Below are 26,576 nucleotides of genomic sequence, written 5' to 3' on the forward strand. Positions count from 1 at the left end.
AAAAATACACAAAACAGTAGTGATATACCAATCAAAACAAAAAACTACACGCTATATTTTCAGAAATATAATTTATAACTGTTGTCTAATCACTTAAACAGTTTTGTTTTCAAAAATCTTTTCCGCCTGTCTCAGTGTTATAGTAATTCAAACACCTAATACAGTTGCACATATAATGGATGCTTCATTAACATTTGATTGAAATGCTGACTACTAAATTGATTGATTAGTAGATTGATTGATTGATTGATGGCTTGATTTTCTTGAAAAATTTGGTAATTATAGATACTTACCGACTTATCTTTTAAGTTTAATTGTCCGATCAATTTTCTATCATCTGCAGGATCTATCAGTTCACCACCCACAAAGAGCTCAATTTTTGTATGAGCTACATTGGCTTTGATACGATTGAGAATACATCGTCGTACTGAACCGATTGTATCATTTGTATGAGACCACACATCCAAGTCATCAACCTGTCTGCCTTGGTTTGGAAATCGAACTATAAAAGAGAGATGTTTACCACGGAAAGCTCTGGGGAAATAAAAAGGGAAAACATCATCGTATTCAGCAGACTTTAAATCTTCTTGCTAAGAAAATAAAGCTAGGAATTTAAAATGGAATATTTTCTTACTAAACAAGAAAAAATGAGTTAAAGACATGTGTGCTGTGCTTAGTTGCTCAGTCATGTCCGACTCTTTGCAACCCAATGGACTGTAATGCGCCAGGCCCCTCTGTCCACGGGGATTCTCCAGGAAAGAATACTGGAGTGGGCAGCTATGCCCTCCTCCAGGGGACCGTCCCAACCCAGGGATCAAACCCAGGTCTCCCATGTTGCAGGAGGATTCTTTACCATCTGAGCCACCAGGGAAGCCCATATTATTTTTAGGATCTTAAAAACAAGTATTTACTGCTCCTTTTAACTACAAATATTATAAGTAATCTTCAAAACCCAATATTCATAGTTGTTATTCTTGTACTTAATACAAGACATTATAACAGAGACATGAGTAATATTTCACTTTTTTATGCTATAAAAGCCCAACTAATACCAAAACTCATCCCCTCAATGATATTTATATTGGCATATTATTTTCTGCAGGTAAGAAGCAAAAAAATAAACATATTCAAGGAGCAGTTTAAATAATTTCATGGTTAAAAATAGAACTCTTAAATACTAATGGCTCATATTCAATAAATATTTCTAAATTATACATATTATTTGAAATTACTAAATGGTAAAGCCTTAAGAGAAATATTAATAGACCCAAATATGAGTGAATTAGGTAATGGAAATTTTAAGAGGCACAAATTCCCAGTTACAAAGGAAGAGTCATGGGACAGGTGGTAACTAGGCTTATCATGGTGATCGTTCTGTAATGAAATATTCAACCACTATGTTATATACCAGGAATTAACATAGTATTGTAGGTCAATTAAACCTCAAAATCAAATAAACTCATAGAAAAAGAGATCAGACTTATGATAGGCAGGCAGAGGGAAGGACAGGGAGTGAGGAATTGAATAAAGGTGATTAAAAAGTACAAACTTCCACTTATAACTAAGTGCTAGAGATGTAATGTTCAACATGGTTAACAAAATGCTGTTATATATGAAAGCTGTTAAGAGAATAAATCCTGACAGTTCTTAGCACAAAGGAAGAGGAATTTCTTTTCTTTTCTATCTATATGAGATGATGAATGTTCACTAAACTTATTGCAATCATTTCATGATATACTAAATTATTATAAACTTATAAAGGCTGTATGTCTATTGTATCTTAAAAAACTGGGTGAAAAAGAAATGTTAGTAATCATTTGAAAATATTTCTTACTATATTGGCTATCTGTCAAAGCAGCCTATTTTAACAGTTCTTTCCAATTAATTCTGCAATCAGACTATACTATTATTTTCAAAAGTGGAAACGAACGGTGTCCAAACACCTCAATGGCAAAATATCCCTGGCAACATTTAATGGGCAATAAAGTCAATGGCAAAAACAAAAACAAAACACCAAACAACCCCCGCCCCCAGAATAAAAAGAAACTAGACTTAATTTGAATGCCCTAAACAAAAAGCAACAAAAAACAGATCCAGAAAACAAAACAAAAAAGGTCTACTATTAAAAAAAGATTCTGTAAGATACAAACACTGTTCTTAAGCAAGATGCTAAACATTTTCAAAAATGAAAATTTTCCTTTCCTTCTTCCTGTACATCATCACTTTTTAAAAATCCAATGGCTAGGAAACTGTCAATTAGTAGCAGCACAGTAGATCAGTTACAAACCTTGACATAGGTAGAATTGTTCTTTCCTCATGATAATCACTGTCACATTCATTTATATATTCCCTTAATACAGTTAATACTCGAACCATTCGAACAGCTTCCTGTCTCGCACAATTAATACTGTCTTTGTCACCATCCAAAACACACAAAGTGTCATAGGAGGCTTTCAAACGATCAAAGCAAGACTGAATGAAGTCTTCATGGATCACCACCTACAAACAGTGGGCCAATTAAAGACAGTTCAAGTTTTATATAATTAAAGATGGGAACAATTAACTTAAAGATAGATCTCATTTAACCATAATCATATTTAACAAGAGTTTATACTGATAATAAAACACACTATGTTTGAAAACAGACTTGTGGTTGCCAGGGTGCGGAGAGAGGTTAGGGGAGGGAAGGATTGGGATTAGCAGATATATATAAACTATTATATAATGGAATGGATAAACAACAAGGCCCTACTGCATAGCACAGGGAAATATATTCAATATCCGGTGATAAACCATAATGGAAAAGAATATGAAAAAGACATTGTATATATGTGTAAATGAGTCACTTTGCTGCACAGCAGAAATTAACAAAACACTATAAATTAACTACACTTCAATAAAATAAAAACAAAACAAACACTCATTATGTTTTGTCAAAGAAAGCTAAGGTTATTTAAAAGTTAACAAGTATAAACTAGACACACAAAAACTGAATTTCAGGATGAAGTGTTAAAATTGAAAGAAATTCAGCTGAAATCTCCTACTATAATGATACTCAAAATAATCACTTCAAGATAATTTTCAAAACGAGACTCATTTAGACAGCATTTTGTACGAGAGAAATGTGGACTAAGTATTTTAGGTATATTTTTATAATATGAGTTAAAAACAAAAATTTTCTAGTTAATTCTGAATTAAAGAAAAAATTCTCATTAACAAGAGTTCTTCAATCAGAATTTAAACTTGTGAAAATTTTAATACATGTTAATCCTCACCTGATTGACCTGTAGCCTTGGACCAAGGTTTGTGTATATCTCTTTAAGGAGATCTATCGCTCTGCTGGCAATATCATCATTACTCTGAATCACCACCTAAATTAAAAAAGAGGGAAGAGTGAATATCTTTCAAGAAATATTTTAGTTGGCCATTTCCATTCAAACCATACCTTCAGTACTTTTAATACAGCATTCAATAATTTAAAAAGCAAAACTCAAGTCTTTGTATAAATCAAGTTAAGAAAGGAAGACACATTTCACCAAGAATAAAATATGCTGTCATTAGTATCATTTACTCCTGCAATTCAACACCTTGGTAACCAAGCAGTGGGCTTCCCTGGTGCTGTGTTTAGTTGCTCAGTTGTGTCTGACTCTTTATGACCCCATGGACTGTAGCCCTCCAGGCTCCTCTATCCATAGCGATTCTCCGGGCAAGAATACTGGAGAGGGTTGCCAGGCCCTTCTCCAGGGGATCCTCCCAATGCAGGGATCGAACCCAAGTCACCCGCATTGTAGGCAGATTCTTTACCATCTGAGCCACTACGGCAGCCCAAGAATACTGGAGTGGGTAGCCTATCCCTTCCTCCAGGGTATCTTCCCAACCCAGAATTGAACTGGGGTCTCCTGCATTGGCAGGTGAGCCACCAGGGAAGCCCCGCCTGCCAATGCAGGAGACGCAAGTTGGATCCCTGAGTCACAAAGATCCTCTGGAGAAGGAAATGCTAACCCACTCCAGTATTCTTACCTGGGAAATCCCATGGACAGAGGAGCCTAGAGGGCTATGGTCCATGGGGTTGCAGAAGAGTTGGACACGACTCAGTGACTAAACAACAATAACCAAGTAGTGAGATATTAAAGAAGGAATTTAAATTAAAGGAAATCAAGATTACATGAAATACAGCTTAGTGTAAAAGGCTATCCACCCCATCTTTATCATCTAATCATATCAGTGGTTTTCAAAGTATGTATAGAACTCTAAGTGATGAAGAGTTTTAGGGATGAACCCTATAACAGGCATGGGGGGGAAGGAAGTAAAGCACAGGGAGACTGAGTCGCAAGAAAAAAACAACAACCAGGCTTTCTTTTCTCACCTCAACTAGTTTTACATTTTGAAGCGTTATGTAAACTTTGATTTTAAAAAACAGTTTCTGCTGTTTAAAAATGCTGAAAACCACTTAAAGTGTGAATAATCAAATAAACAACTTAGTCTGCCTATGGTTTGCAGAAACACATTTCATATCCAGAAAACAATATAAACTGCTGCGAACAGGTCAGATTTTTACAGATATTTAAAGATAGGACTAATATATTAATAACTACAACATGGATGGAACCTGAGGGCATTATGCTAAGTGAAATAAGTCCGAGAGAGAACTACTGTATGATCTCACTTATATATGGAATCTAAAAATCAAACACAAACAAAAAATTGAACTCATAGATAACAGAGAATAGATTGGTGTTTGCCAAATGAGTGAAGGGGCTCAAAGTAACATATAGCATGATGTTATATTTAATAGTACTGTATTGCATATTTGAAAGAGTGAATGCTAAGGCAATAAATTTTTCTTTTTGATCATGCCACATAGCTTGTGGGATCTTAATTCCCTGCCCAGGGACTGAATCCAGGCCATGGCAATGAAAGCAGAGCTCTAGCCATTAGGCCACCAGGGAAGTCCCAAGTAAATCTTAAATGTTCTCACTACAAGGAAAAAAAAAAAAAAAACTGTGAAAATAGATTGTGATCATTTTGTAATATGTACATATCAAATCATTATGTTGTACACCTGTAACTAATATGGTGTTGCATGTCAATTATAACTCTACTAAAAAATATATATAATATTGCAAGTTAAAACAGTGCTGATAAAGTATACATTCATAAGCCTTTCTAAATAAAGTCTTCTTTTCTGTCTTCTATATTAGCATTAAGTGTATAATAAGCTAAAATTAATACTGAAAAGAAATAGAGGTCTACATGAAATTAAAAAGGGGAAGAAAATAACTTTCATGGAGAGGCATGGAAGATTTCTATGGTTAGTGCACTTACATTCTAAACACATCGGGGGCAGACAGATTCTAAGCCAAGAGAAAAGGAATATCAGTGGCAGAAGGAGGGGGAGGTGGAGGGAGTGAGAAAAGTCCAATGACAGATGACACAGTAAGATAAAGATGAACTATCACTAGCTCCTAGGACAAGCTTCAGAGCAGCATATATACATATAATTTATATGTAAAATTGTGATTTCTTACCTATTTGAAAAAACTATATCACATACACAGTTTATCAAGTTCCCACTTCTCACTTACCCTCCAAAGGTAGTCTAATCCAATTAGTTCCAAATCATCCATCATATATGCTCTCCTTTTGGCTACCAGTTTTCCTTCCCGACAATTCACAGCTTTGAAGAATCGTTCAAAACATTTCATCCCATTTTCAGTCAATAAGGATGGATCAAGCTGAAGTACATTACTTTCAAAAAAGTCCTTATTAATATCAGGATCCAAGTCTGGTTCATCCCCCATCAACTTGGAATACCACTTAAAACAGGCTTCACGGTCACAAAGGTAAACTGCATTCTCTGCTAAGCATTTCCATATTTGTTTTGCCTGAGGAGCGCATAGCCACAGTTGGCCATCCTTTAATAAAAATCTTGAAAAACATAAAATTAGCAATTAGATCTACTTAATTTCTATGGGAAATAATCCACTTATCACAACTATATTTTAACTACAGGTAAAAGGATGTCAGTTCTTATCAGTATCTTAAAATAATTTATTTCTTAATTTTTATCTATTACTAAAAAATACTATGTATTCATTCATTCATTCAGCAAGCACATATTAAGCATCTACAATGTGCCAAGAACTCTGCTACATCATTGGACCTAAACTAGGGAGAAAAAAAAAAACAAACAAACCTTTGTTCTCTGTACACCTGAAAACACTGTAAATCAACTATATTTCAATAAAAACAAAAGGATATACAGTAGGAGGAAAAAAAAGATTTGTTCCCTGATTTGATCTCTGAAACCAGCCAATTTTGAAAGTATGTTTAATAGGTTATCTGAGTTTTAGCATTCTGCTTATATGGTATCACTGGAGAAAGAGGTATTCTATGTATGTAACTTTCACAGATAAATCATAATACTGAAGAGTTAAAATTCCTTAAATTTTAATATCTGCTGATGATCTGATCTGTCATCACTCAGCACTTGGCCACATTGAACTGAGTATCCTACATGTCTTAAACTTTTTAATGTCAAAATTCAACAGGATGCTTATCAACTATTCAGTGGCATTCTCAGGGGTCTTTCTAGTTTGAGGACTATTAGGTTTCGTTAAAGACAGTAATGGTGAACTCTGTTTCACCTAGTTTCTTCAGTTCGCTTTCTTTTTCTTTTAGCATTCATCCACCCACCCTGTCTGTCGTTATCTCTGAATGTCAGAGTGAACATCTCATTTTATTCTGAACAACTTAACACAATTTTTAGCTAATCTAATGGTGCTTCTTTACCCAATTACAGAGTAAGGTGAATGTATTTAAGGTTCTCTTTTCATTTCAAAGCATTTTGAGTTATTAATTCCAGTGTCTTTGATATTTCCATAAGACTGTTGAGCTTAAAGAGGGCTTTCTAGCAGCTGTCCTACCTAACCCTGTCACCCTGTCTAATTTACAGACAGGAAACTGAGGTCCAATGTGATAAAATACAACTGTTTTCATTTTGGGGTTGTGTGTGTGGCTTCTTTTTTCTTTTTTGCTTTAAGCAAAAATTCCAATTGGAAGGGCACTGTATAAAAAATAAAAGCAGGACTGTTCCAACTGTTGGGAAGAGGAGGAAAGAAGTGAGAAAGGGGGATAAAACTTCCCACTGCTTGTCCAGAAATCTTGGAGGAAGCTCCTCAGAAGCCCTAAGGCTCCAAAGTAGGTTTGAAAAATCACCTAATAGAAAGAGCAAAGACTGAAGTTGGATACACCTAGTTGAGTAGTGCAACCAACTATATACCGGGGCTACATGATTTCAAACACAGCTTTAAGCCATGTGAATCTCAGTTTCCTTATTAATCAAATGGGGATAATACCTGTCTCCCTGTGCTGCTATGAGGTTTAAATGCAAAGTGAGTAAAGTTCAGTTCCTGTGCCTTCAGAGAACTGATGTACATCATATAGATAAGTACTAATAGAGCAGGGACTAAAATAGCTTCTCTGATTCCAAACTTTAATTTAGCAAAAGAGCTTATAAGCACTCTTCTGTTCTAGGCAATCTAAAGGACACAACACACATCGATCAATAACAATGTCTTACTATGGCAATGATTCTCAACCTGGGGAGGAAGGTCCTTCCATTCAGATGGCTGAAAAACCACCCCCACACCCCAACCCCTCCACAACTTATAGAACCATTTTGCTTTAAACAAAGGCCAAATTTCTTAAACTCTGGTGTCTAGACTTTACCTTCAAGTTAAAATCTTAATGTAACTACTTATTCCAAGTAAGCACATAATTCAATAAACATAAGCCTATAATTAATGCAGTCCAGGAGAAAATTCCCCAATGTATCAAAATAATACATGCAATAGATTTTCTGAAGCACTGATAATTTGGGCATTTCCCTTAGCATGCTTATGAAAATATATGATGGGGTTTCTGAATTGCAAGAAATGTCTCATCATCAAAAATTTTTAACAATTTTAAATCTTTAAGTGTATAATCATTAAAAGCTAATCACTGAGTATATCAAGCCCTGGACTACATTTAGCTTTGGCTTACAGGAATAAGGGGCTTCCCCGGTGGCTCAGCTGGTAAAGCACCTGCCTGCAATGTGGAAGACCTGGATTCAATCCCTGGGTTGGGAACATCTCTGGAGAAGGGAGCGGCAACCCACTCCAGCATTATAGCCTGGAGAATTCCATGGACTATTCCATGGACTCGCAAAGAGTGAGACACAACTAAGCGACTTTCACACCCTCACTCACTCATTATGGGAATAAATTCTCTATCCCCAACAGAATGTTATTAACACATAATTTCAGACTGCTTTTGTCAGCCACTGTTAGGATAAACAAAGCACCAGAGAACCCAAATCACTCTTTTAGGGTACTGGGCCAACAGATTTTTGTCCCCATTTCCTTAATATGGTTCTCCAGCCGGCTGTGTCAAATATGGAAATTTGTTCTTTAAAAACTAAATATATTCCCAATATAAACAAATATGAAGATCAGAACTCTATACAAAAGGTTTAAATATGTTCTTTTCAAATATTGCAAAGAAGAAAAGATAAAACTCAGTCAATAATTTAATATTTAATCATGAACACACAGGGAAATGTCCTGTGACGTTCATGTAAGGATTTCCAGATTGGAAAAACCAAAGGTGACAAGAGCCACCCAACAAAGACCTAGCCATACAGCGTATCAACTTGGTATTCTTTATCTGTGTCTTAGAAAGAGCAACACTAATTGTTTAAAACAAACCTAAGGAAGTTAAGCCGTTCTTGGACTTCTTGAACATGACTGTATCTACTTCCCAGCCTCACAGTTTGTGGGTCATAGTCTTCATGGTCTGCAAATTAAGAAAAATTGTGCATTACACACATGGTTACCCATATGATTGCTGACTTTAATAGAAGGAAAGTAAGTCGTTAAAAGATCGTTAATTCTTTATCACTAAAGGCAACTTGAAATTTACTTATTAGTCATAATTTCTATCCATCTTTTTTCCTAACCAAAATAATTGTCCCTTTTTTCTAACCAAAAGAAAATGGTCTGTTAAATGTGTCATCAAAAATAATTCTTCATACAACCCTCTGTTCAATTTTCATACATAATGAAGTAATGTCTGATTACAGCATAAGACTGACCTGAATGGTCTATGAACTGACCAAGACAAACTTTTTTCTCTAATTTCCTTTCTGTTACATTGAAATGTCTTCATGAAAAAAAATGTAGTTATAAAAAATTATATTACTTTTATCTACTTTTATCTGGACATTAGAGTAACACAAGATGCTCTTCTATATAATAAAGTTATCATACCATAATTGTCACCAGCATGTTGTTATGAAAGTCTTAGATAAATCTAAGAAAACCTACCCTTCTATCATGAGTATGAGTAGGTACTGGTCACAAGGTCTAGCCTAAATTGGAAATTCTTAAACAAAAAACTTAAAAGTCAGTAAACCCTTTGATTTTACTTTCATTAGGGTATATCATACAATGGGGGAAAAAAAAAAGAGCCTCAGTGTTTGCAATGCAAGATCAGAGCAAAAAAAAAAAAAAAAATCTTTAAAAGCACCTCCAGTCCTAAAAACACCTTGGGGAGTGTTTTCTGTTTTTGTTTTTTTAATTTATTAGAAAAAGTCATATGATCTGGAAATGGTCAGGTTGATTTGTGACTTAGAGGAGAAGAAGCTGAAGCAAATGTTCTGAACAAGTGCTGTCAACTTCTCAGGAACAGTGACATTTCTCCCAGAAAGCTGATGAAAGTTATGGAGGAATAAAAATTGTGTAATTTCCCCTTAGCATTAATTATTGGTATTTTCATAGCCTGAACCTTAAGGTATATGTGTGCTGGTGCTAAAGAGTTCTAAATGAGTGAGATCCTTAAGAAATAGTAATCAATGTCTTAAAAAATAGTGAGGTTTCTTCTCTGAACAAAATCTTAAAGATGGAACATTTATGGTTTTAGAAACATCTTTTGATGCTTTGGTGAAGAAAAGCAGCCCAATGTATTATGACTACCTGCTTTCTACATCTACTGCTATCTACCCAAAGTCCTAAACACATAGTCTACTCCCTCAAAATTCAATTTCATCAGGGCTCAAAGCACTAATTCTCAAGAGGTCTTCTCAAGAAACTGAACAGAATTCTCTTCCACTATGTCAGCAATTTTCTTTTTCAGAGCATCAAAGTATCTGAATAAACAATGGACCACCTCCACCCCCACCAAGTTTACTCAAAGCTTTGTTTACTTTGCAGGTTCTTTTTTAGTGGAAATTTTAATAATTTCAAAATTGAGCTTAAAAAATAATATTAGAAACCCTCATCACCTTTACCTGTATCACCAACTGTTTACATTTTGCCCTATTTGCTTGATTAGTCATTACATACATGCATGCATGTGTATGATTTTTCTAAACCATTTGAGAGTGAGCTGGCAACATGTCCCTCAATCCTGCAATGAGTATTTCTGAATAACAAAGACATTATCTTACATAACCACACAATTATCAAATTAACTGATAAAATAACATTATCTAATCCAAGGCTTCTCAACAGCACATTATTGACATTTGAGTGGATAATCTTTGCTGTGGGACTGCCCTGGGCAGTGCAGTGTATCTAGCACTATCCCAGGCCTCTATCTACTAAATTCCAGTAGCATCCTTGCCCAATCTCCACCCCACTCCAAATTAAGATAACCAAAAAATAACTCCAATTATAATTTTACCAATAATTCCCATTTATGCCTTTTCTCCAAATCCAAGATCAAACACATTGCATTTAGTTGTCGTGCCTTTTAACTCTTTAATCTGGAGAATTCAACATCCTATTTCTTGACCTTTTATAAAACTATGAGCCAACTTTGTTGCATGTTGCTTAATGTAGGCTTCTCTGATGCTTTCTTATGATTAGATTCAAGCTAGATATTTGGCAGAGTACCACAGAAATGACCCTCTAGCCACCTCAAAGAATCATTATCAGGGGGAACAGTGTTTGTCACTCTGTGGCAGTGTTCACATCAACTATGATCACCCAGTGAATGTGGTTTCCACCAGGTCTCTCCACTGTAAAGTTACAATTTTTTTTTTTTTAATGAATTCGTGGGGAGACACTTTCAGACTATGCAAATAGCTAGTCTATCAAATTTACCCACCAGTTTCAGCCTTCTCTCCCTTCTATTTAGGTGGCAGCACTTGAAGAGCCAGGACCATGAACATATAGAAGAGCTCTGAAAACACTCAGTGAAAGCCGAACAACCAAGAAGTCAAGTAAAAAGATCCCTCTCTGCTAAATAGGAATAGAGAGGCCTTCCACTTTGCTATGGATGAGCTTCTGGGCTTATAAAACAGGATGTCTGTGGTTCTCCCTCTAAACATTCAGCTCTAAATAAATAATGAGATTAGTTAGCCTATGGCTAACACTTGCTGTTGTCTTTTTTTCCCGTCATCCTAGAGGTGTGAAGTACTAGTATCTCATTGAAGTTTTGATTTGCATTTCACTAATAACTAACGGTATTAAGCATTATTTCATGTCTATTGACCACCAGTATATCTTTGGAGAAATGTCTATCCAGATCCTCTGCCCATTTCTTAATTGAGTTATGTCTCTTTTTTTAAATACAAAGTATCTTTAATTTGTATATGGCATTATTGGAATAATCTTTATACAGATGATAGAAATGTCACTTCAAACTCTATCAGAGGATCTGCTTGTGGATGCATGGGCACTGTTTCTGATTTGGAGCCTCTGTTCCGCAGACCTGGAGAGAATACAGGTCATAGTCTCAGCACAGTCCTCTTCACTTTCAGCCAGGAACCCAGTCTTCTCGCCTTGGTGAGGAACGACAATGTCCAGCTTTGGGCCCCCTGAATCACTTATGAGGACAATCGTGCCAGTTGCCATACACTCAACAATCCCAAAATGCTGGTTCCATATGGTATGCAGACTAATTGTTCCTTGAGACAAGTAATTCTTTAATTCATCAAACGGAATGTTTATTTTAAATTCCACATCTTGAACTCCTAGGTCATCGAGCCTTCTCAGCTGCTTTACCTTGAGTTCATCATCTTGGTTACAAAAACCTCCAATGAGGACAAGTTTAAGTGGAGGAAGAGATTCACTCTCCTTATTCATCAATTTAGCAAGGGCTCTGATCTGCAATGAATGGTTCTTTTCAGGCCTCAACTGGCCACTTGAAACCAGCCAAACACCTTAGTAAGTGTTCTAAGGTTGACTTCTCCTTGTCTAAGGGAAGATCCAGAAATGTGTGCACATCACAAGGTGGATAAACAATATTAGCTCAGTTCCCAACCTTCCACAGTGAGAGAATATGGTTCAGTGTCTAAGAAGAATTGACCATGACGACGGCATTATAAGAACTGACAAACCCATACACAAAGGCAAATAAATAGTAGTAGATGAGCTTTACTTTGCTGAGAGAAGGATTCCTGGTAATGAAGGCTGCGTTGTTAAATCCCACATTCTGATTACAGAGAGCACGTCAGTGCTGACGGTGGGGTAATGAATATATAGCTTCCAACTCGGCAACCACCTAGATACTTAAACAGAGGAAGCATGCAAGCTTAGCCCATTGCATCAACATAAACATCAGGAATGCACTACATCAGAGTTTCCTAGCCCAGAAAGAGAGATTCCAGGCTTTGGCCCACCAGTATGAAATGAGGATACAGTCAACATTCCACAAGGCAGCAGTTCAAGAAAACAAACTTCACTGGGCGAGTTAACCTGATGTTAAATCTCCTTTAAGTGCCTTCTAGGATCCGTTGGCCACTGACATTGATATCACCAGTATAAACAACATAAACTGCTTCGGGACACCTACTTTTCCTGCAGAGCCCTTAAGGCACACTGTAACACTCTTTCCCTTCCTCAGCCAGCATTGCAGTATAGATGAAAAATGCCATCACCGTTTGATTTTTCCCAGTTTTGCTAGATGACACATACTTTTTCTCTGTAGCAGCACTCAGATTCCCCAAAGGACAGAAAGTAAACACACATATAAAGTTCCACATGCAATTAGCCCAGGGAATAATAATGAATTAAAAAACCTGAATTCTGGAGAGAATACATATACACTGCTATTGAGGATGCTATTGTATTAATGATAAATTTTCAACTTCAACTCGCATAAGCACCAACCCCTTTCGGTGGCCGCCATCTTCCTTCCACTGACCCTTGAACTCAGGAAGCTCTCCATTGTGCCTCTTCTCTATTGGCTCCTGATGGATTATATCTTAATTGCTGGGTTGTAAGATACTAGTCCCTTGTGAGATATATGGTTTGCAGATATTTTCTCCCATTTTCAGGTTGTCATTTTACTTTAATGATAGTATCATCCGTAGCAGTTAAATTTATGATATAGTCCAATCACTGTTTCTTATCCTTACCATCTTCCTTTGCCTAACTCAAGACCACAAAGATTTATTTGTATGTTGTTTTGTTTCGGTTGAGCCTTGACCACCACAGGCGTTAATCCAAGTATAACAAATTCAGCAAACTGCAATCACAGTTTCTCTGCATACACAGATTAAACCAACCATGGACTGTTCAACACTGCAGTGTTTATTACTGAAAAGTATCCATGTATAAGTGAACTTTCACAGTTCAAACTTGAGATTTTCAAAAGCCAACTGTACTTTATCTATTGTAAATAGAATTATTCTGATTTCATTTTCAGAATGTTCATTGCCAGTGTATAGACATAGAACTTTTGTATACTGATCTTAATCCCTGCAATCTACGGAAACTCATTTATTATTAATCTTAATAGATTTTAGCAGATTCTTTAGGATTTTTTGCATATGAGATGGTGTTATCTAAGATCAGAGACACTGTTTTTTTTCCAATCTGGACGCTTTTTCTTTTTCATGTCTAGTTAATTTCACTAGCATCTCCAGGAGAATGTTAAACAGAAGCGACTAGAATGGAAATCCTTGTCTCATTCCTGTTCCTGAGAGGGAAGTAGTCAGCCTTTCACTGTTAAGTATGATGTTAGCTGTAGCTTTATCGAGATGTGCTTTATCAGGCTGAGGAAATTCCCTTCTAGTCCTAGTCTGCTGAATGTTTTTATAATGAAAGGTGTTGGACTTTGTCAAATGCTTTTTCTGCATCTACTGAGATGACCTCATAGTTTTGGCCCTTTATTCTATAACAAATGACTTTGGAGTGTCAAATCAACATTGTATTCCAGGGACACATTCAATATCTTTCTTATATGTTGTTAAGATTCTGCTTGATTGTTTTTTGAGAACTTTTGACTATATTCACAAGGTCTGTAGTTTTCTTTTCATGTCTTTGTATTCTTTTGGTATCAGAGTAACAATGGCTTCATAGAATGGGCCTGGAAGTGCTCCTCTTTGTTTATTTCTTTGGCTGTGTTGGGTCTTACTTGTGGCATACAGGATCTTCATTGTCATATTGGATCTTTCATTGCAGAGCATGGACTCCGTAGTCATGGTGTGGGGGCTTAGTTGCTCTGAGGCATGTGGGATCTTAGTTCCCTGACCAGGGACCAAACTCATGTCCCTTGCACTGCAAGGTGGATTCTTAACCACTGGACCACCAGGGAAGGCCCAGTTCCTCTATCTTTTTGAAAGAATTGGTTTAATTCTACTGTTAATTCTTCTTTAAACACTCAGTAAATTCACTAATGAAGCCACCTGGTTCTGGGCTTTTCTTTGTGGGAAGTTTTTTGATTACTAATTCAATCTTTTTACATGTTATACACCTATTCAGTTTTTCAATTGCTTCTTGAGTCAATTTCAGTAATTTGGCATTCTCTTATTTTTCTTATTTTTGTAAGGTTAGCAGTGATATCTTCTTTTTGACTTTCCCAACTGAGCCTAACCAGAGGTTTGTGAATTTTGCTATCTTTTTGAAGAACATTCATTGATTTTTCTCGTCTCTATTTCACTTATCTCCACTCTAATCTTTATTAATTTCTTTCTGTTTATGGGTTAGTTTTCTCTCTCCCACTTTTTGAAGGTGAAATGTTACCGATTTGCTATCTTTCTTCTTTAATGTAAGAACTCAGCAGTATAAATTTCCTCTCAGCACTGATTTAGGAACACTCCATTAGTTTTTATATTTCATGTTTTTTTTCATTCATCTCAGCATATTCTCATTTCACTTGTTATTTCATCTTTGACCCACTAGGTCAGTAATGAATGTATACTTTTTGACATACTTGTAAAATTCCCAGATTTACTTTTTAATTTATAATTTAATTCTACTGTGGACCAAAAAAACCTTACTTTGTATAATTTCAACACTTTTTAAGGTTAGTAAGGCTTGCTTCTGGCCTAGAGTATGGTCTGTCCTGCAGAATACTGTGTATACGTGAGAAGAGTATACATTCTGCTGGTTTTGGGTGGTTCTGAATTACTGTCTGCTGTCACTTGCTTTCAGTCTTATTACTTCCTTTATTATTTCTTCTCAGGCAAGTTGGCTAACAATAAATTATCCCAGTGTTTGAGAATGTCTTTACTTTTCATTTTTGAAAGACAGTTTTGCTGAATGTAAGGTTCTTAGCTGTCAGGTCCCTCCTCTGCCCCTGGCACTTTGAATAGGTTGTCCTATTGCCTTCAATGTTCTGATAAATCAGTTGTTAATTTTAGTGGGGTTTCCTTGTATATGAGGACATAATTGAAAGTGGCAGCCCTTAGAAGACAGAATGCAAAAATGTGATCTACAGTAAAGACAAGTCCTCCAACTCTATCTAGAAACCAAGGAAAAAAGGTAAATAAAACCTTTATAAGTGTTCAAGTCGGAACTGTCTATCCTACCAATAAGGTAAAACTTAAGTAAAAACTGAAAGATGGTTTTGTATTGTGTTGTATGCACATAAAAAACTTCTAAAGAATAATTTGGTAAGCACCAAGAGAATAAGAACATGAGTAAATATTGAAGATAATTTTAGTTATGAATAATGCTAAAACAGGAGGTAGAATCAGCTGACTGTACTATTGAGGAAGTGGGTTTTTTTCCTCCCCAAAGCTTAAGATACTAGTAGAGATGAAACATGGGCAGGACAAATACTTAATATTGGTGAAATACTTATCAGAAACTAAGAATATCAGTAAACTAGGAGCCTGATATCCTACTGAATAAGGTCTCATACCTAATGGGATCCATGCAACACTTTTATTATATAGAGGCTAAAAGAAATTTATTTTAGAATTATAGACTTGGAAATTGGTGACTGATGGTATCATCAACCACCAATTTCTAAATGCTGTGAAAAGTCTGTTTTAATAGGAGAATTTTACTAGCTGGAGACTGATCAGTATTAATCAGAAGAGTACCATAATAGAGGAAGAAAAGGTATATCAAAGGTTAGAACAAACAGAAAGTATGGTTCCAATAAACTCAGGGGAACATAGCAAAAAAATTCAAGGGCTTACTATGTGCCAGGCATTATTCTAGCATAAATAACTTGTTCAAGGTCATACACCTAATACGTTAGGTCATGTTTCAAATCTAGACAATCTGTGCAGATTTACAGCTCTTATTTTATGAAGATACAGATAATATAAGAAGGGGAAACTGAAGCCTGAAGATTTTAAGTCCATGCAACCAAGATGAAGCAAAGACTCATGTAGAATTTGACTACAAAGGGGCAGAAAATTCGAGTGAGGCTGAATTGCATGTGTATCATCTCCTGATAGCCTCTACAGCAGGGGTCTCACCTGTGCCAATGAAATTAAATGAAATACCATATGCAAATAAAGTATGTAAAAATTAGCAATGGAGTCATGTGATTTATATTAAGGCTTCATGGGGGGCGGGGTGGGTGGAAAGGCCTGCATTAGCTTCTGTTGAGGGCACTGTACCAGAAAGAGGAGGTAACATCATAATGAAGAATCAATTACATTAAACTAAGCTTATACCTCTCTCAGATTTCATTTGACATATGTAAACATGTCCAAAATGTTGGCTGCATTCATACATTGTCATGATTATTCTAGCATGCTCCTTAGAAGGAACTAAGAAATGAAATGATAAAAGATCACTGCCTGGTGCCTATCAGTTGCCTGATGCTTAGATTGCTTATGCTCAGAGTGGTAAATGGAAGACAGTCAACAAAATCAGCTCAGGTATCTGAGAGATACTTCATTTTTCAATTATGTTTACCTGAATTTTATATGGGAATGTATGTATGTACCTGAAGTGTTAAGGAAAATTATCCTTGCAATATGTAAGAGCCTTCGTTGGAATTTTATTCAACAATGCCAACAGTCTAAATCTTCAAATAATAGAGGTATAAGAAAAATCCTCATTTTTAATACATATATTGGCTTCTGAGACTCTAACATGTTAAAGAAGTGGTATGTTCAATATCCACTATGTTAATTCTATCTCTCTGGTAATATAAGTTTTCTTTCTGTGGCTATGGGGACCAACTTCAACCTACAAGAAAGTTTGGGGGTTTATTTTGGAGCCTATGAATTTGGTGTAAGACAGAGGAATATGTACCAACAACCCATCTGCCCTCTAGCACACACATTCAGACACAATTGTCAGAGGGCAAAAACACATTGAAACAGAGCTCCATATATGGCAGGCACTTAAAAACTGACTGTTGACGCCAAAACAAATTCACACTTTGAAATCCAATGTAAATATGTGGACTCTAGTAGTCTCGGATCTCATAAACTTTCAATTCATAAAGTCTGAGGAACTTATGAGACACAGACTTAGGATTACAAAAGAACTATGGTATTTGGAAGAACAGACTTTGACAAAAGTTTTCTTAAAAAGATAAAGGTGGTGGTAGGAAGGAAACAAAGGATGGAAGCGAGTCAGGTACATACCTAGAAAGGTAACAACCAATTGTAGTAGAGGCAGGCAGAGCTCCCAGGCAGGGAAGAAAAAGAAATCAATTTAAGAAGGAGAGTAAGAAAGGCAAGTGCTTAGTAAAGAGCCTTGAACTGCTGGCCTGGAGTTTCGGGTGTGTAAGATTCAGAAGTAAAAGAAGATCACAAGCTCAATAAAAGAACACAATTTATAAAACCAACTACCTTGCATCTTTAAAAATATATCTGTTGTCACTTCTATGGTAACTGATTAAAAAAAAGCTGGGAAGGGAAACTGCTGTGATTTCCCATAGCTCATGTTAGCTTACAATACATACCTCTAGCATACAGCCTCATGCTTTCCATGTAAGTTGCAAGGTTTTCTGCTACCAAAGTAACTAGGGCATGATTGTGCTGAAGTTGATTGATTAAGTCATGGCGATAGAATACATGGGGACTTCGCTGAGTTTGACTGAAACGAGAAGAACTTAACAATATAATTAGGCAATTAAATGCTGCTGTAATCAAAAGAGCTTATATAATCTAAATTCTTAGCTCCTAATTTAAAAACTTAAAATGGTTTCCTTCGTAACAGAATTAACTTGGCCATTTACTTTAATGATAATATTAAGCAATTTAAAAGAAAATAATCAATGCCTCAAAAATAAGACATTAATTCCATTATTCTTACTTTATACAAAAACTATACATTAATATTTTCCAATTCACACCACGGGAAAAGTCAATGACTGATGTCTTCTTCTATACTATATACAGGAGTACCAAGGTGCTTCTAAGTTTACACGATTATTATCAGAGTTATAAAACAGAAACATTTTTTGTAACATTAGCACTACAAAGATTTATGTTCTAATTGTAGTGGAGGATTTAATCAAAAAAGGGCTTTCATTAAAATTTTATTAGCCAAAGTACAGAATTCTCTCATTTCTAACAAGTATGCCAATGTACTTTCAGTGGCATGTTTTCTATCTATTAATGTCATCCCTCATTTCATTTTCTCCCTCCTGCTTTGTTTCCCTTTTCACCAGTATCTACGCTAATCCATTAATTTTCCTTTCTTACAGATGTTATCTTTCCAAGATCAGTTTACTCTGAAATAGTTAATGTTTTATTGACTTTGAAATGTCATACTACATAAGTCTTCACAGTAAAATAAATCTACCGTTTTTTTAAATAGTTAATTTCAAATATTAGATTGCATGTATGTTTAAATGATGAAAGATGACAAGGTATAGTTTGAAAATACTTTTTTTCTGATTTATTTTAGCTAAATTTCTATTAAATAGCCAACTTTAAATATCTTTCATGCCAAACTTTAGTTACTGAAATTATTTGTTCTTGGACTTTCTGGTTATATGAGCTGGAACAGATAACATGAAGGTGGTATTATCACCTCTATTCTGATACTTATCACTAAATTCTGTCTTCTTTGTTAGTAAAATCAAAGAGGTGGATGTGATAAAGGAATCCTCTTTTGTTTGAATTTAGTGTGTAAGCTTCCTGTCACCCTACTCTAGTTTTCTTTTTAAAACCTGCTTTCACCAAACAATGTCTCTTTTCAGTAAAATATGTAATTAAAAATATTGAAATTTTCTGTTAAGTCTTACCTCAAATTCTGAGGTGCTTCACCAAACAAACTACAAATTTCTCTAATTTGTTTCAGTGCAGGAATCACCCATTTGTCATTTGTACGAAGCTCTTCTATAAAGCGATCTATCCACTGTATCTTCTGTGTGTCACGGTCCTTAAGAAACAATTTCAGTGTTTTATATAGGTCAATACTCAGAAGAATTCTACCTTCAAATTAGTTTGAGAATTACCAAATAGAGCTCTTCTTGTAATACCAGCATTGTTGCAGTAAAGAATAAAAAAAAAAAAAGCTGCTTTAAATATGTTTTTATTCTACATATACTACCAAAACTCCTAAATACTATTATAAAAACTCAACATGACATGGATTCAGATATATCTACTGAAAGGTATTAAGCACACTGACAGAAAGTTTGATTTTAAAAGTTGCCAGAAGGTAGGCATTTAAGCTTTATCCAATGTTTTAAGAGATTCTACCATATAACAAAAATCCAGCAAGAACATGTAACTCTGATTGCTACTCTGTATGGATTTGTTTTTAGCATAAGTAAGAACACAGAAAATTTGTATTTTACCAAGGAAACAATGGTACAGCAACTGAATGAAAAAAATTCACCAAAAATAAAAATAAGGACATCTCTACATACATACAAGGAGAGAAAGAGACAGAAACAGTGATAAGCAATTAAAAATTAATGTTATAAAATCAAAACTACTTCAAATATTTTTATTTCGCCTACTTTATTTACTTTACTTCTTCCCCGAGTCCATAGTAATTTGTGTACCTAAAAATTAAAGTTCGGATTACTTTTATTTTGTGTTTGTGTGTTTAATGAAATAATTTAAACTCGAGGTTATTATTTGATATACCAAATACTTAATGAACTATCACTAGTAAAAAAAAAAAAAACACCTACACCTGCTTGAACTTATTGGTTTTTATCTAAATTTCAGTTCATCAGTACAGCACAAGCAGGAAAATTAGTTTTTCAGCAATATTCATTTTACCATGAATTGAAAGATACACATGCTACAAGTTAGAATGCAGGGAAGCTGTATGACTTGCTTATAGGGAAGGCACTAAATGTTTTAGTGTTTAGGTAATTCTATTAATTTTTCTTAACTTTCCTAAGAAGCAAAGAAAACCTAACTTCTCTTACCTCTGAAGTCTATAATTAGCTTTAGTATCTTATGATCTACTTGAAACTGGTATTTAGCACCACACACCTGACATTACCATGACTTTGTAACTTATTTATACGGTCTTTCTACCAAGAAGACTAAAATGTTTTCAGATGATGCAGAAAATTTAAGACGTAAGAGACAGAGGAAGGCAGACTCACATGAACCAAGTATGTCAATTCTTAAAGATCACTTCAAAAATAATGTCAGAAAAACCTAGAACTATTCTTTATCTAAAAGCCATCCTCATCATGAAAGAGAAAGGTCACAAGAAGTGAGCAAGACAGCACATCCTTACCTGGGAACAACTATAATCCAGTATTTTTATGTGGGCGCTGAGAGCCAGGTCCATGATGTCTACAGGCACATCATCACTATGGGCCAGATTCCAGAGGAGGTTCAACACTTTGTGTGCCATCACACCATCTTTGTCATCTTCTGCAAGACGACGTATCAGCTCAAGTAGCTTTTCTCGCTGCTTTTTACTTGCGTTTGTCCAACTGGCCTAGAAAATAAATTTTAAATGATATGGCAACACCACCTATTTATTCATCACTGCTTAAAAGTGTCATCAGATAAACAATATTCATCAGAAAAACAACACAGCTGAGCACAGAATTATTCAACTTGTATTTGAGCAATAAGATATGACAGATTTAAACTCCAGGAAAAAAAAAAGCTCCATTTACAGTTAAATACCATAGATCAGGGTTTCTCAGTCTTGGTATTACCAACATTTTGGACTAGCAAAACTGTTGTGGGGGGCTGTCCTGTGCACTATAGGAAGTTTAACAGCACCCCTGGCCTCCATCTGTGACAACCAAAAATATCTCCACGTATTGCCAAGTATCTCTGGGAAGCAGAAGAGCCTCCGGCTGAAAACTAATGCCTTAGATTCAGTCTGTCATTTGTACCTTTAAAATTATATTAAAAGATGTTAAAGACAACTTGATATACAAAAATATTCATAATAAATGAAAAAGCAATGTGCATTGCACACATAAAAAAGTCTATAACAAAGTCTGTTATTATCTAAGAAATTTCTAACTTACAGACATGATGCAACGCTATTTCAATTTAGTAGAAGACCGGCCACTCATTTAAAAATTCTAAAATAGAAAAGAAACAAAACAGCCAAAAAACCCTCCCTAAAATACTACTTTTTAAACACCCAGTTTATATAATGGTGTGTGTGTGTCTGTGTCTGTGTGTATGCTCTAGTGACATGTAGTGGGTAGAAACCAGGGATGTTGCTAAACAACATGGGGAAAGGTATATGTATAAAGTTGTTAATTGGTTGTTTATTGGAAAATAAACTGAAAGCAACCAAATGGCAAATAGGAGGATGATTAAGTAATTACAGAGGATTCTTTCAATGGAATTATTACACAGACATTAACAATGTGATAAATATAGGATATCTTGAAGTCAACTGGAATGCATACTTCCAATTCCTCCAAACCCCTTAAAATTATGAAAGGTATATGAGAAAGCTGCTAAGAATATGACTGAAATATTAGATATTACAATTAAGAATATTTTAAAGAGACCACCAAGCATAATGTGCTTCCTAAAGGAAGAGCACATCACCACCTACGATATATACAGACTCCCAGGTCCTAGCAACTCAGAATTAATTGGTCTTGGATAAATACACATCAAGAAAGGTACAAACATACACACTATAGTATACAATATAAACACCTATGTAACTATTACCCAGGATGAAAATAACAAATGGTAAGCAGCACTCCAGAAGCTAGCTGGGTCTATTTCTGAAGTTTATGTTCTATCAAGGTTTATGAATTCTTGTGTGTCTTCATTCCTTTCTTCAACCTTCTGTTTATTAGACTCATCGTTGTGGTTGACTTGGTCATTCTCATTGTTATGTTTCATTACATGAACATTCCTACATAGCAATTTTTTTGCTATTACAAATAATTCTGCTGCAAATGCTGAATGTGTATACTGGTGCACATATGCATCAGTTCTTCTAGAGTATATATTCAGAAGCTGAACTGACTGTCATGAAAATCTTAACACTTTTCCAGAAACACCAAACTATTTTCCTAAGTGGTTGCAGGAACTTATGTTCCCATCAGCAGTCAGTATAACCTATTTTTAACAAGATACCTTCATGATCTTACACCAGTTATCAACAGAATACCCCTTTGTGAACACTGCCATAGCGTCTTGTCTTCTTAATCGACAAATTCACTCATCATTTGGCTTTTAAAAACCCAATACTAGTAACTGGAGAGACCACTATACAATAGGACCTTAAAAAGTACATGACGGCACTAATGCAGATATGACCATAGGCGCTCTTGGGATACACCTTATGAATTACAATTCCACAAAGTCCATGAATTACATTTCCAGCTTGCCTGTGCATATCACCCTAGACTACCAGGACTACCCACAGCAGGTAGTCCTTGCTGTTGACCATGTTTCATTGTAACCAATTATCTTTTGCTTCAGTCCTACAGAACCTATAATAAAAACACAAATGGCTAGGGGGGAAGGAATCCAAATTGATCACCTGAGTTTAAAAACCAAGGAAAAAAAAGGTTCTTTATTTTTAAGGGCTATTATTATAAAAAGTGCTCACTGAAAGAGAAAACAATGGTCAATTCTGTTACATCAGAAATCATTTAATGATTCCTATTTAAGTATTCACTGGGTAAGAATCATTCATAGATCTGATGAATTAATCTATTAAAAATGAAACTGTACTACTTAACTACATTAACTATTACCTTAAAGCAATCAAAAAGATGATCAAGTTGCTCAGGAGAAAAATCCCATGCCAACTTCGCCAGTAGATCATGTACATTCTTCACAATGGCTTCATGCTTCCCTGCCTATGGAAAAACAAAATCAGAGCACACTAAAATCTAAACAGCAATAAGTAGCATATACTGTCTGTGAACACTATTAATTAATAACGTGTTCCCATCTCCATCTAACTGTGTAACCTAAGAAAATTCCTAACATTTTAAATGTTTTAGAACAGCCATCTAAAACCTGACAACTTGATTTCTTGATATACATGGTTAATGTAGACTTTGGGAACTCATGTTAACTTTTACTACAGTTTATTGAATTTAACATGCCAATTTTAACAATGCAAATAGGAAAACAGTAAGGCACACCAGCGGTATTGTTTCAAAACTGGAACCGAAGACAAAATTGAATGTTTTCTCAGCTTCTAAAGACTCAATAAGGGCTTCCCCGGTAGGCTCAGTGGTAAAGAATCAGCCTGTAATGCAGTAGATGTGAGTTCAATCCCTGTGTTGGGAAGATGCCCTGGAGAAGGAAATGGCAACCCACTCAAGTATTCTTGCCTGGGAAATCCCATGCAAAGAGGAGCCTGGTGGGCTACAAGTCCATGGGGTTCCAAAAGAGCTGGACACAACTGAGCGACTAAACAACAACAACAAACTCAATAAACAAAGCTTTGTAGTCCAGAACTCATCAATACTTCTCAAGTGCTCCACGAATAGAGAACTTGTCATTAAGATAATCAAAGGAATCACACAGTTTCTATTTCTGAAACCAAAGATTACTTACCCTTCTAAAAACTATTAATCCTTTGGTTTATTACAGGTTTTTATAAATAATCTAGTGATTTAACTCTGACACTAGAGTTTTTTAAGTATATGAAGAAATCAATTATAGATGTCTTATACTCTTTCAAAAGACATTTCTCATTATTTTACTGTTTGTCTCTTATTTGAAACCTACAAATTGCTGACCTTTACCAAATATATACAGTGGATGATAGACTATTTTTATTTTAAAAATATGGCTATTTCAAAAAGATTCTTGACAGGACTTTCAAACAATGTAAGTCTTCATTCCATTTCACTACAACTACTTCATTTCTTTAATTTTTAGTATGTTTCTTTTTACAAATCAAATAACCACCATCTTAAAGTCCTTACCTGTGCTGCCCAGATATTATCAAGATCTTGTAAGGTCAGGGCTTTCTCTTTGATGACAAAACGAAGAATCTTCTCTAGCTTTTCCACATACTGTGGTTGATGAAGACTATCTCGCAAGACTATGGACAAAATATTGTTCTGCTGTATCCATTCCTAAAAAGAATTCAAAAACTTGTCTCAAAGCTTTCAAAAATGTATACATAAAGTATCGCTCACACCTGTAAGCATTAGTAGGAATTTAAAAACTCACAAAAATATAATGTACTAATGTAACACTTTTAAGTGTTTTGATACAAAATTATGAAAAATCACAATTTCATGGAACTTAATTTTGCACAAACAGAAATGCTTCCATGAATTAAAAATAGTGAAATCATTAAAAAATATTTTACTCTAGCATTTACTCAGAAAATTATTACTTAAATGTAGCAATCACCATGGTTTAAGTATGGTAGGTGTAAGACCCATTTTAGGATTTACATTTTTTATACCAGTTTTGATTTGGATAAAAGGTACTTTTTTATTTTGCTTTTATTACCCAATTACACTATTATTGTTTATCCATTAGCTTGTTTAATCTTAAACAATCCTAATGAAGGCTATACTGCCCTATTAACAGAAAAATAAACAGGCTCATTAGTGCTGGAACCAGAAACTGAATCAAGGCTGTAGGCTTCCTAAGTCTGAACACTATGCTATATTGCTTGACAGGCATTTATTTAATATTTAAGCTAATAAAAGAAAACTAACTCATGATATAATACAAAGTAATAGCCCACACTGTATGATTTTATAGTACTCAACTTAATGAGAGTAAAAACTATATAGCCCCAAAACATGTTAGAGAAAGAAGTACACTTCTGAGCTAGTAAAGGTCCATTTTTACTTTGAATCTGTTATAGGGATATATTTTTGAAGAACACAATGAAAATCTGGCAATATCAATTTGCTACAGAAGTTCCTAAACACTTAATGCCATCTTCTGTATTCATCTAGGCTTTGCAGCAGCTCAAGGACCAGAATGAGACCTCAGACCACACTGAGTAGCTCTGTGCTAGACCCCCCCAACAAGCTGATCAGACAAATAACATACCCCAAACCAGAAGGCTACCACCTGACCCCCTAACACAGGGTCAATATCAAGGCATCCTCCACATACCATACCTTTTATCACATTCTAATCATTATCTTCCCTATTAAACTGAGGCCTCCTTGAGGTCAAGGACAGTTCTTTTACAGATGTCTCCTCAGTACTGTTAGACAGTATGTACTGAGGTTATGCAACCAATATTTAAGTGGCATTCTTATTCATTTTTAAACTATAAGTATGCAAGCCATCTATGGCAAATAAAATTTCCTAAACTTTCAACATCAAAATAATAAAAACGCAAGTGCTTAAGTGAAGTCCTTACAATTATGATAAAACATTAACTCATGTGATTCTTATTCCAGTAACTGTATTTCCTATTTTAAAATCTTTAAGTGGAATTCATCAAATGAATAGGTCACTTCATTCAATAGGTACCAGATACTACCCAATCACCTTTCTTTACTCAATTTCAACTCCCACCCAGCTAATAATTACTTCAGAATGCCTACATTCAGCAGTATGTTTATAAAAGATGTGCTAAGCTACCCATTATCATCAAATAATTATATATCACCAAAAAGACCAAATAATAAACCACGTTACTTACAAAAAGTTCTCAGTTACAAATTGATCCAAACATCTCCCAATTGCAAAATTTTCTTTAAAATGCTAATATTACTAACTTTAAGTAGAACTATGGTTTTTGCCTTAGACAGATTCTTATTCATGAAATTAGAATCAAAGGACTTACTGCCATTCGTTCAGCTGTAAGCCATTCTTCCTCCTCAGGGTTACCGTGCCGATGGGTGTAGTATGATACACTAGATATCACCTTATTAACCTCATTAAGTGCATTCATCTTTCCATTGAAAGAAGAAATTTGCAATAATCTATAAGAGAAATTAAGTGTTAAATATGATTCTAAAATTCACAT

The 26,576-nt window shown here is 35.1% G+C and overlaps 2 protein-coding genes across 5 annotated transcripts in view; both read right to left on the reverse strand.

The window, feature by feature from the left end:
* Positions 1 to 26,576, reverse strand: part of USP9X (ubiquitin specific peptidase 9 X-linked) — a 117,789-nt gene that overhangs the window by 44,917 nt on the left and 46,296 nt on the right. For 2 of the 4 annotated variants that reach the window (XM_040266173.1, XM_040266175.1), the window contains exons 9-19: positions 26,394 to 26,532; positions 24,553 to 24,705; positions 23,365 to 23,469; positions 20,904 to 21,110; positions 19,441 to 19,577; positions 18,151 to 18,284; positions 8,751 to 8,838; positions 5,586 to 5,928; positions 3,276 to 3,371; positions 2,288 to 2,499; positions 294 to 534 (exon numbers count right to left, since the gene is read on the reverse strand). In XM_040266173.1, the coding sequence (XP_040122107.1) occupies positions 294 to 534; positions 2,288 to 2,499; positions 3,276 to 3,371; positions 5,586 to 5,928; positions 8,751 to 8,838; positions 18,151 to 18,284; positions 19,441 to 19,577; positions 20,904 to 21,110; positions 23,365 to 23,469; positions 24,553 to 24,705; positions 26,394 to 26,532 (1,855 nt within the window). Of the gene's footprint in view, positions 1 to 293; positions 535 to 2,287; positions 2,500 to 3,275; positions 3,372 to 5,585; positions 5,929 to 8,750; positions 8,839 to 18,150; positions 18,300 to 19,440; positions 19,578 to 20,903; positions 21,111 to 23,364; positions 23,470 to 24,552; positions 24,706 to 26,393; positions 26,533 to 26,576 lie in introns of all 4 variants that reach the window. The other 2 variants (XM_040266174.1, XM_040266172.1) reach the window with 1 other exon arrangement.
* On the reverse strand, positions 11,616 to 12,450 carry LOC120882254 (GDP-Man:Man(3)GlcNAc(2)-PP-Dol alpha-1,2-mannosyltransferase-like). Its single transcript, XM_040266176.1, has one exon. The coding sequence runs from the start codon at positions 12,129 to 12,131 to the stop codon at positions 11,685 to 11,687; it is 447 nt and encodes a 148-aa protein (XP_040122110.1). The 5' UTR covers positions 12,132 to 12,450; the 3' UTR covers positions 11,616 to 11,684.

The sequence above is a fragment of the Oryx dammah genome, unplaced genomic scaffold (genome assembly GCF_014754425.2).
Source record: "Oryx dammah isolate SB20612 unplaced genomic scaffold, SCBI_Odam_1.1 HiC_scaffold_23, whole genome shotgun sequence".
Classification (NCBI taxonomy): domain Eukaryota; kingdom Metazoa; phylum Chordata; class Mammalia; order Artiodactyla; family Bovidae; genus Oryx; species Oryx dammah.

Bases quoted from the DNA above. Each gene is read 5' to 3' on its own strand.
- LOC120882254 (XM_040266176.1), bottom strand. From the start codon at position 12,131: ATGAATAAGGAGAGTGAATCTCTTCCTCCACTTAAACTTGTCCTCATT.